Raw genomic sequence first — 12,061 nt, forward strand, 5'->3', positions numbered from 1 at the left:
GTGACTGTGTATCACTGTGTCAGTGTGTTTAGGGTGAACATTAGTGACTGTGTGTCAGTGTGTTTAGGGTGAACATTAGTGACTGTGTGTCACTGTGTCAGTGTGTTTAGGGAGAGCATTCGTGACTGTATCACTGTGTCAGTGTGTTTAGGGTGAACATTAGTGATTGTGTATCAATGTGTCAGTGTGTTTCGGGAGAACATTAGTAACTGTGTATCACTGTCAGTGTGTTTAGGGTGAACATTAGTGACTGTGTGTCACTGTGTCAGTGTGTTTAGGGTGAACATTAGTGACTGTGTATCAATGTGTCAGTGTGTTTCGGGAGAACATTAGTGACTGTGTATCACTGTGTCAGTGTGTTTAGGGTGAACATTAGTGACTGTGTATCACTGTGTCATGTGTGTTTCAGGGAGAAGATTAGTGACAATGCATCATCGTGTCTGTGAGAGTTGGTGACTGTCACTACAGTCAATGACAACAACAATAGCAACAGTGTCCCTGCAGTGAGTGAGATGTTTGACCTCACCTTTACACAATATTTTATATTGATTTGTAGGACCTGGCCCTCAGTGGTGGCCAGCAGTTATTGCCTATTCCTAGGTGTGCTTGAGAAGGTGGGGATGAACCGCTTCCGTCCACTTGCGGTAGGTAGACACACAATGACATTAGGGATAGAATTCCATGATTCTGACCCAACGACACAGACGGAATGGTGATATGTTTTCAAGTGAGTACGGTGTGTTACTTGCAGGTCATGGCTTCCGTTGCCTATCGTTATGGAAGGGGTTGGGGGTCAGGGAGGGGTCAGGGGTCTGGAAGGTGTTGCGGATCTCAGGTGAACGTTCGCAGTGATCGTACACACTGCTGCTGAGGGAGTAGATGTTTGCGGATGTTGCACCAATCAAGTGGACTAATCTGCCCTGGATGATGGCAAGCCTCTTGTTGGAGCTGTTCACCCAGGCTGGTGTGAAGTATTCCATCACACTCCTGACTTTTCCCTTTGGATAGTAGACAAGCTTTGGGGAGCCAGTACGTGAGTTCCACATTGCAGTATTCCTAGCCTCTGACCTGCTCTTGCTTATATGGTGGGTGTTGCTTAGTTACTGGTCAATACCAGTGTCAGGATATTGACCGTGGGGGATGCTGATGGTAACACCATTGAATGTTAAGGTGCAGTGATTATATTGTTTCTTATTAGAGGTGGTCAGTGCCTGGCATTTGTGTCTTCGTGACATTATTTGGAAGTTGTCTGCCTAAGCCTGGATATTGTCCAGATCTTGTTGCATTTAACCACGGACTGCTTCAGTATCTGAGGAGTCGCAAATGGTACTGAACCCTGTGCTATCATTGGAGAACAGCTCTACTCCTGACCTAATGATGGAAGGAGATGGTTGGGCCTCCTCACTACTCCGAGGAACTCCTGCAGGGAGATCCTGGAGCTGAGATGACTGACCTGCACCAACCACACCATTTTCCTAAGTGCCATTATGAGTCTCACCAGCAGAGGGTTTGCCTCTAATTCCTGATGATTCCAGTTTTGCCAGGGCTCCTCGAATGCCATGCACAGTCAAATGCAGCTTTGATGTCACAGGCTAACAATCACACTCCACCTCGAGACCATACCTCTTTTGACCATGTTTGAACCAAGGCTGTCATGAGGTCAGCAGGAATGACATCCCCATCACTTAACTGATGATCAAGAGTAGACTGATGTGGTAGTAATTGACCAGGACATGCCTGGTCAATTTTCATTATTATCAGGTAGATGCCAGTGTTGTAACTGTGGTGGAACAGCTTGGCCAGGGGTACGGCAAGTTCTGGAGCACAAGTCTTCAGTACCTTTGCCAGAATGTTGTCAGGGCCCATTGCCTTTGCAATGTCCAGTGCATCTAACCATTTCTTGATCTCATGAGTGGATTGAATTGGTTAAAATCGGTGATGCCGAGATGGATTATCCACTCTGCACGTTTGGCTGAAGGTTTCTGTGTGTGCTTCTGTTTAATGTTTTCCACTGATGTATTGGACTCTTCCATCATCGAGGATGGATGGCATTAACGTGGGCATCAGTGAGTGCACCTGGACACCACTGTTACAGTGGGAATCTCAGTATTACTATCTGAGGAGGAGTTTGCTTTCCCAAAGATGTTTAAGCACTAAAAGCTCTTTGCTTACCAGTGAAATGCCAAGGCTCCATACATCCGCTCTGATATCATAGTCAGGTTTGGTGGGATCCGGGGGATCTATCCGTTCAGGCTGTCAATAAAAAGTCAATAAGTGTGAAGGGATAGTCCTCTGGATGGTGATATGTTGCATGCCCTCACTATGAAGTTGCTGTGTGCAAAGTCCATGCCCGTCCTCACCTTGATCTGGTACTTGTTCTAATAATGGTTAGATTCTCCACTCCAGCTTATGACATGCCTGTCCCCAGAATGTTGGTAATGTGTAGGTATACATGTGACTATGAGAAATCATCAGTACTTTATAGAATATCTCCCTCTCTGCACCAGATGATGCACTGATACCCTGCTCCTCATCAATGCAAGACAGACAGATACTCCCTCCTGGTGTAGTGCAAACTACAGAAACATTACCCCTCTCCACAACACAGACATTTCCCTAAAACAACAAAATACACAGGTATCCCTCCCCCAACACCCATCAAGATATACATTCCTACCTATATTTGTTTCATCCGCAAATTCGGTAATGGTACATTCACATCTGTCGTCTTAAGTCATTGATATATTGTAAAGAATAGTGGTCTAGCATGGATACCTGTTACACTGACTGCAGGCCGCCATCCTGAAAATGCCTCCTTTATCCTAACTCTGCTGTCTACGAGCCCATCCTCCAGGACTCCTATAAATTCCCTCTAACACCTTATTGTCTGTAACCTTATGTAGCATCATTAAACATGTCCAAATATATTATATCGAGTGCTTCCCATTTACCCAATTTGTTACTTGCTCAAAGCAGGTAATGAATTACTCAGGCTTGATTTCTTCAGGAAGCCATGCTGCCATTGCTTGATTACATTATCTATTTCCAAATGCTCGGCTATTACATCCTTGATAAAAGACCTGACATTCTCCCAATGAGAGATAACAAGCTGTGCGATCTAGAGGGACCTTTTATTTTGTCTTTCTTTTTTGAATTAAGGGAATAATGTTTGAAAACACTGACAATTTTGTAATTCTGTGGGACTTTTCCCAAATTATGGATTCTTAGAAGATTATAACCAGTGCATACACTATCTCATATTACTACTTTCACAATTCTAGAATGCAATCTATCAGCACCAAGACTCTTACCAACGTTTAGCCTCATTATTTTCCCTAGTACTTTATTTTCTTTATTTTCCCTCTTAATACCCTAATTATTTAGTACTTCCAGAATGCTGTTAGTGTCCTGTCCCATGAAGATTGATGCAAAGTATTCATCAACTTTTCGCCATCTCCAGGTTCCTTCGTGTTATTTTCAAGCTGCATTCTCTAAGGGGCCTATGTTCACTTTGTCCATTCTCTTTTCCGTTTTAGATGTTTAAATAAGCTCTACTGTTTGCTTTTCTTGGCCCGTTCGTCAGGCTGCTGAGCTGCTCTTGTTAATTTTTCTTTTCTCATTAAGAAATCACCTCGTCTCAAATTGCATTTCAGTCTCTCCAGACAAGATTTGTACTGGTCAAAATGTTTGGAGTGCAGAGCCACTTGGATCATTTTCATAACATTCAGGGGGCAGGATAAGACAATGGGAGATTTGGGCGAAACGTAAAACAGGGATGGGTGAGAAAGAGGGAATTGTGGAAGACTGTGGGAGATGGACAGAGAAAAAGGAGGTTGAAAGAGGAGGGAAACACAGACTGCAACTCAACTCACTTCTGACCTCGACTCACTTGGGAATTCTGTCAAGTATACGCCACCAAAGGCAACCGAAGGTCAGCATTAATTAAGTTCAAAATCTCACAACACCAGGTTATCACCCGACAGGTTTATTTGAAAGTACAAGCTTTCGGAGCACTGCTCCTTCATCAGGTAGCTAGTGTGACAGAATCATAGGACACGACTGATAGTAAAAGATCAAAGTGTCTTACAACGGATGTGATGTATTGAACAAATGTAGATTGGTGTTAAGTCTCTAATCACTTAGAATGGGGAATGCAGGTTTCCATTGATTAATGTGTGAATCCCAGAATTTCTTATGTCACAGACCCTAGACAACTTAAGGTTTTAATCTGTATAAAAGAAAAGTCACATCTCAGCTCAGACAATGTATTAAAGGTATGAGGTTCGAGTCTGTCTGTATCCCAACCTTGAGTCAGACTGGTTCTGTTTCCAAAGTAGGAATTTCTAAAATGTCACGTGGACTGACTGCCTACAGATTGTGTGCTTATTGAAAAACAAATTCATCCCATAGACTTGCATGTGTGAGTATGGGGGAGAGAGAGAGTGTGTGCCTGTGATGCTTGACAGTGTGCATGTGAGTATATGCTTGTGAGGGGATGTGAGAGAGAGCGTGTGTGTGTGCGCGTGTGAGAGAGTGTGCGTGTGTGCGTGAGAGAGAGAGAGTGTGCGCGTGTGTGAGAGAGAGATTGTGCGCGTGAGAGAGAGTGTGCACGTGTGTGAGAGAAAGTGCGCGTGTGTGTGTGTGTGAGAGAGAGATAGTGTGTGAGAGAGAGTATGTGTGTGTGTGTGTGTGTGTGTAAAATGCGGTGGGGTCACTTGTAGTGTGACATGAACCCAAGATCCCGGTTGAGGCCATCCTCATGGGTACCAAATTTCGCTGTCAGCCTTGAAACATATAACTTATTACCAATAAATAGATTCTTGTTAAGGGAGAAGAACTATGTACAATTCTGGTCACCCTTCTATAGGAAGGATGTTGCTAAACCTAAAACGGTGCAGAAAACATTTACAAGGATGTTGCTGTGTCTGGAGGGTTTGAGCTACAGGGAGAGGTTGAATAGGCTGGAGCAGTTTTCCCTGGAGCGTTGGAGGCTGAGTGGCGACCTTTAGAGGTTTATAAAATCATGAGGAGCATGGATAGTGTAAATAGACAAAGTCTTTTCCCTACAATGGTGGAGTCCAGAACTAGAGGTTTAAGATAAGGAGCTGGGGATAACTTTTTCACGTAGAGGATGATGAGAGTCTGGAATGAGCTGCCAGAGGAAGTGGTGGAGATGGGTACAATGACAACATTTAAAAGGTGTATGGATAAGTATATCAATAGGAAGGGTTTAGAGGGACATGGGCTAAGTGCTGGCAAATGGAACCAGGTCAGATTGAGATGTCTAGTTGGCATGGAGGAGTTGGACTGAAGGCTGCTGTATGACTATGAACTATTGACACACAATCAGTAAAAACCTTAGTAAGCTTCCCTTCTGCACACAGACAAAAGAAAACTGGTGTTATGGCTAGAGGGAATAAACTGGGAGGCAGGTCAATGGTTCCTGTCCACAGGGTTCGTTGGTATGATCCTTTTGCCTTTCAAAACCCTGTGTGTGGTGATCTCTCTCCTTTCCAGATACTCTCACTTACCTACAGGAGAATTACTCATTCACATTGTACGAAGTCTCTAACTTATTGGTTAAAAGCAACAGCTGACAGCAAGTGATGAACAGAATATACACTGGCTTTCTTCAGCCTGAAAGGGTTTTTTTTGACAGAAGAGACAAATGCACGAGATACTTATTTTGAGGAAGTCCAAAGGCTTGTGATCACCTTATTCACATCCAATAGCTGCTCAGCTACCTGGGAGCCAATCACATAGTGGCTGGCAAGCAGAAGGCCTTTAGAGGTAAACAAAACCTGCAGATGCTGGAATCCAAAGGAGACAGGCAGGAGCTAGAAGAACACAGCAAGCCAGCCAGCATCAGGTGGTGGAGAAGTCAACATTCAGGGTTACCCTTCTTCAAGAGTTATACCTGAAATGTTGCCTTCTCCCCCTCCTGATGCTGTCTGGTTTGCTGTGTTCTTCCAGCCTCCTGCCTGTCTACGAACAGAAGGCCTTTGTCATCAGTGACTGGTCATTACTCCACAGATCAATCAGCCACTTGCTGCTGGTCGAATTGGTTTTTGTACACATTCTGCAATGCCACTGTGTCTGCAATGAAACGTTTCCCACCGTTTCAACTAACAACAGTGTGCATTTAAGGTAGATTTGTTGTGTGCTGTTTCTCGTGCAGAGAGGGTTACCATAGCAGTGCCCGGATGTCTGGTTTGGAAGCAGTGGGTAAACAGCTTTGAGCTGTGAGTGTTTTTCTTACATTAGACAGAAGTAGTATGAAGTGGGTGGAGTCAGGTTCAGTTTGCATTTTGCTTTGAGTTGGGGTTTGGAGTTGAAGCTCTCCATCACTCTCTCTTTGTGCAGTAAAATGCTTCAGTTTTGTCTCTGCTGCTGGACTGTTTCTTTCAGTGTTCCTTTCTCTGCACTGGAAGGGAGATAGCATGTGGGAAAACCCTTTTTTTGCTGAATTTGCCTTTCCCAAGGGGGTGTTTAGTGAAAGTTGCTATATTGCAACAGTTGCTCAATAGCAATCAAATAATATGGTATTTTATTAATTTTTTCAATAGAGCTAAACATATGCCTTTGATTTTGTTTGTATTTTTAACTGTATTGTAAGTATATATTATATTTTGCTTAAATCCTTGCAGTGGACCAATCAAATCACTTTTGGGACACTGCACCTCACCTTTGCCTTTAAATAAAATAGTCAGGGTTTACACTACCTCTTATTTTGAGGGGATTTGGTCTGGTCCATAACAACAGTTATTATAAGGGTTGGCAGCCTGATCTAACAAATGCAGTAATCCATTCCACTATCCATGGTTTTTAAAACAGTCCTTTTCCCATTTCAATCTACAACCAAAAATGCAAGATAATTAAAAAGATACAGTCTTTAAAATACATAGGCAGCCCACTCTGATACACTGCAATGAGCACAGATATATCCTACCCACCTCGATACTCCCCACTTTCCCCAATACAAAATGCACTGATAACCCCCTCTGATGTAGCGGAAGATACAGTGTGTCAGGGGGAGTATTTGTGTAAGACACAACATTACTGCAAGGCACCAATATATCCTGCATACCATTAGTCCCCACACACTGCATTGCAAAACACACAGCTATTCCCAATCCCTCTGCATTGCAAGACATTTAGTCCCCACCAGCACCCCTTCTCTGAAGCACTGGAGATATCTAATGCCCACTCTTGCCCCATTCTGAGCCTGGTCTCCATTATTGACATGCTGATGGGGGTACCTGTGCCTGCAGCTCACCAACCTTGCGAACAAAGAACAAGCATAGGCCACTGAAACAACAAATGCTGGAAATCACAGCGGGTCAGACAGCATCAGTGGGAGAGAGCACGATAACATTTTGAGTCGAGATGACTCCTTATCCTTATCTCGACTCAGAACATTAGCTTACTCTCTCGCCATGGATGCTGCCTGACCCGCTGTGATCTCCTGCATTTATTGTTTTCAGTACGGATTCCAGCATCTGCCATAATTTGTTCCGACATGTGTAGGCCACTTGTGTCGCCCCTTCAGGCCTGTTCTGACATTCAATACGATCACGGCTGACCTGGTTTTAACCTCAACCCGACATTCAGACAGAGCCTAGATAACCTTTCAATTGTTGATTTCTTGGTAATCTAGAAGCGATCTTCCTCTGCCTTAAAAATACTTCAAGATTCTGCATTCTCTTCCTTCAGATCAAGGAAACTCCGAAGACTCAACCCTCAGAAAAATAAAATGTTTTGTTATCTTGGTTACCAGACTTTGAGCATTTTCATGCATATACTGTAAAGCCTAATTTAATAGGCCTGACTTCATTCCCTCTTATTCTAACTCCAATTAATACAGGGTTCCCAATTTATTAATGTCCCACTTATGAACAAGATTCCATACAGACATGTAATTTTAAAGATCTGACATGAACATTTCTTACATTTAGAAATGGCTATTTTATGTCGCCCTATACTGTGTTCAGACTTGCACACAAATTGAGTTGCAAATGGACTCATGTACACAACTCAGGGACTACCAGTACCTTTCTATTTCTTAGTCAGCTGCTATTGGTTCCTTGTAAATTTTTCGGCACACTAATTCTTCTTTATGATCCTAAATTCTGAATTTTCCCTGCCAGATTAATTTAGAACCTTTCCTCCACCATTATGAAATGTCTCCAACACTTGGTCTTGGACCTGGTGGTGTTATTGCCCCCCTCTGCAACATGAATTACACAGATACCTCTTCCCTCTATGCAATATCTACAAATATCCCATTACCCAAGTGAAACAGGCAGTTATTCTCCCTTCTGCATCTTAAGACATAACCAATCGAACAGATAAAGCACTCACCGCCATATATGCTGCACAGCCAGCGCTCCTCGTCTTCGCTTTCGAGTCTACCAGTCTTCCACTTATCCCGAAATCACAGAGTTTGATTTGACCCCGCTCATCCAGGAGAATATTTGAGGGTTTCACATCTCTGTGAATGACACCATGCTTTTCCTTCAGGTAGAAGAGAGCTTTGACAATCTGTTCAAATGAATTAACAGGCAAATTGATGTACTCCTTTTGCAAGCTTTCAATTAGATACATCCACGCAATCAGGATCAATACTCCTTTTAGAACACAGAACAGTCCAGCACAGCACTAGGCCTTTTGGCTCACTATGCCTGTGCCAATCTTGATGCTATTCTGCCTGCTTAACATACGAGCAATGTTTGAGGACTCTGGGACTACGCTCGATGGAGTTTAGAAGGATGAGGGCGGATCTAATTCAAACATTCAGAATACTGAATGGCCTGGACAGAGTAGATGTTGGGAAGCTGTTTCCATTGGTCGGAGAGACTAGGACCCGTGGGCACAGCCTTAGAGTAAAGGGAAGACCTTTTAGAATGGAGATAAGGAGAAACATTTTCAGTCAGTGAGTGGGGAATCGATGGAATTCACTGCCACAGAAAATGGTGGAGGCCATTGAGTTTATTTAAGACTGAGATAGGTTCTTGAGTATCAAGGGGATCAAGGATTACAGGGAGAAAATGGTTGATTGAATGGCAGAGCAGACTCATTCCTGCCCCTATATGGCTTTTGGTATTATGTGTCCAGTGGATCACAATAAGACTATACAAAACAGGAGCGATACAGGATTCAGTCCCTAAAGCTTGGTCCACCATTCAACACGATCATGCCTGATCATCAATTCATAATTTTCCATATCACTTGATTCCCAGGGTGGTCACAAATCTGCTAACCTTAATCTTAAATGAACTCAATGATGAAGAATCCACAGCCATGGATGGGCAATTTTGCATGGCCAATTCACCTGACCTGCACATCTTCAGACTGTGGGAGGAAACCGGAGCACCCGGAGGAAACCCAGACTGGGGAGAATGTGCAAACTCCACACAGTCAGTCGCCTGAGGCTAGAATTGAACCCACTGCTGTGAGGCAGCAGTGCTAACCACTGAGCCACCGTGCCACCCTGTTGACGGAATATTTACGGAATGGAGTTAGTCTTCCATAGTAGCAGGAACAGCTAATTGAAGGAATGTTCCCTTCCTGTGTCACTGATAGCAGAACAGTTGCTAGAATTGCTGAGTGTATGATCCAGCTTATCCTCTTTATTTGAGGGGTCACAGGCTCTCACAGAGCTGAGATGGGGACTGTGAACTTTGTTTGCTGTTTCCTGTCTTCCCTGAAGTACTCAAGAGAAGTTGTGAACTTAACTGTTAGTTCAACCTAGCTCAACTCAGTCAGAGGCTGTCTTGTGTTAGAAGGTGAGGATTGAAGATGCTGGTGATTAGAGTCAAGATTAGAGTGGTGCTGGAAAAGCACAGCAGGTCAGACAGCATCCGAGGAGCAGGAGAGTCGGCATTTCAAGCATAAGCTCTTCATCAGGAAACTGGTGGCTGTCTTGTCTTGATTGGCTCTAACATTTTAAACTTCAGCCTCGAATCTAGGATTCAGCAATATCGAAGGAGTCAGAGGATTGAACTCAGGCTCTGTCTGACCAGACGAACCTAATGGCTCAAATCGCACTATTTGGGGAGGAAGCTCTCCCAGGGGCCTGGCAAACACACTTTCCTCAAATAAAATAAAAAAACAACACTGTTCACTTGTGTTGACTGGATCCAGCCATATACAAACTGACCATTCCTTTCAGTCCTCCATAACAGATGTGCCTTCAAATAGTAGGATCACAGAATTCCTATGGCACAGAAGGAGGCCACTCAGCCCATCATGCTGCACCAACTCTTCAGATAGATTCCCTACAGTGTGGAAACAGGTCATTAGGCCCAACAAGTCCACACCAACCCTCTGAAGAGTAACCCACCCAGACCCATTCCCCTACCCTATATTTACCCTAATACACCTAACACCATAGACAATTTAGTATGGCACACCTTTGCACTGTGGGAGGAAACCAGAGCAGCGGTAGAAAACCCACGCAGACATGGGGAGCATGTGAAAACTCCACACAGACAATCACCCGAGGCCGGAATCAAACCGGGGTCCCTGGCACTGTGAGGTAGCAGTGCTAACCACTGAGCCACTGTGCCACCCTTACATTGGCATTCGGGGCATGCTAATCTCCTCCTTTTCTCCTATCCACTTATACAGTAATTTAATCAAAATCATTACCCAAAGCCTTTGTGAATGCTTTAACTTTATTTCCAGGCAGTGCATTCCATGCCCTAACTACTGGCTGAGTGGAAAAGCTTCTCGTCTGAGCTCTGACAGAGCAGCAGTGGGAGAAGAGCAGAGCAACCCTTCACTGAAACCAGAGGCAGAGCTCTTCAGGTGATGGCAAGTTTCAAAGTATTGATGCAGGACAAGAACATTAGCTAGGGACAGAGTGAGTCCAACTGGGAGACAGAGTGTAAAGCCCTTTGTACTTAGTTCGGAATAGGGAGAGAGCAAGCAAGTAATTACACTTGGTGAGCAGTGAGTAAGGTTACGTAATTTGTTCCTAGTTTATTGTTTATAGTTTGTTGGGATCCCAATGGCAGGAGAACTCAGCTTCTCCTGCAATATGTGGGAAATAAGGGACCCTGCCAATCTCCATGGAAGTGCCTTCAGCTGTAACTCCTGACTGACCACATGGAATGGGTGTAGCTGTGGCTGCACTCACCATGGAGCACGACAGATAGCATGCTCAGCAAGCTGGTCACACGACAACACAGGGCTACCCAGGCACAAGTGTTGGCTGGCCACCAGGGCAGACGAGTAAATATGGGCCATCCACACCTCAAACTGACATATTGTGTTGGACCCTGGTAGGCGGGACCTGGACAAGTTGTATCTGAACCAGAATGGTTCTGATATCCTTGTGGGAACTTTGCTCATGCTGCTGGGGAAATGTTTAGATTGATTTGGCAATGGGATGGGGCACAGAATAGATCTCTCAAGTCAAGAATAAGGTTCAGTCAGATATAGAAGGAATACTAAGATCGTCCAGCAAGTGAAGATGATATGGGTGTGATAAGGCACATGGGATAATTAGCGTCTATTTAAATGCAACGAGCCTGACAGGGAAGGCACTGATCAGAATGTGGGCATGTGTGATATTGTTGCAATCACTGAGAGATGGTAGAAGGGCAGGACTGACAGCTTAACATTCCAGGGTGTAAAGGTTTCAGGCAGGATCAAGGGAGATGTAAGAGAGCTGCGGGCTTTGCATTATTGTCAAAGGACAGCATTACTGCAGTAATAACAAAGGGTGTCCTAGAAAGCTCTTCAACTGAGGCCATCTGGGTTGAGTTTGGAAATTTAAAGAGAAAGGGCTATTACCTTGCTGGGATTGTACTGCAGGCCTCCAAACAGTCAGAGGGAGATAGAGGAGCAGATATGTAGGCAAATCACAGAGAGGTGAGAGGAATCGTGTTCATAGTTTTAGGGGATTTCAACTTTGCAAACATTAACTGGATCACTTTAGTGTGAAATAATTAGATGAGGTGGAATTTTTCAAGTATACCAGAGGAGAGTTTTTTTTTGTGCCCGTACACAGATAGATATAAAGACGTTGAGTTATAAAGAAAGGTAGCATAGGTTA

General features: G+C 44.0%; 1 protein-coding gene across 1 annotated transcript in view; it reads right to left on the reverse strand.

The window, feature by feature from the left end:
* Window positions 1-12,061, reverse strand: part of map2k7 (mitogen-activated protein kinase kinase 7) — a 61,327-nt gene that overhangs the window by 19,327 nt on the left and 29,939 nt on the right. Inside the window, exons 7-8 of the mRNA XM_043694684.1 lie at window positions 8,362-8,541; window positions 2,173-2,253 (exon numbers count right to left, since the gene is read on the reverse strand). Coding sequence (XP_043550619.1) covers window positions 2,173-2,253; window positions 8,362-8,541 — 261 coding nt within the window. The remainder of the gene's footprint in view (window positions 1-2,172; window positions 2,254-8,361; window positions 8,542-12,061) is intronic.

The sequence above is a fragment of the Chiloscyllium plagiosum genome, chromosome 8, assembly GCF_004010195.1.
Source record: "Chiloscyllium plagiosum isolate BGI_BamShark_2017 chromosome 8, ASM401019v2, whole genome shotgun sequence".
In the NCBI taxonomy this organism is placed as follows: domain Eukaryota; kingdom Metazoa; phylum Chordata; class Chondrichthyes; order Orectolobiformes; family Hemiscylliidae; genus Chiloscyllium; species Chiloscyllium plagiosum.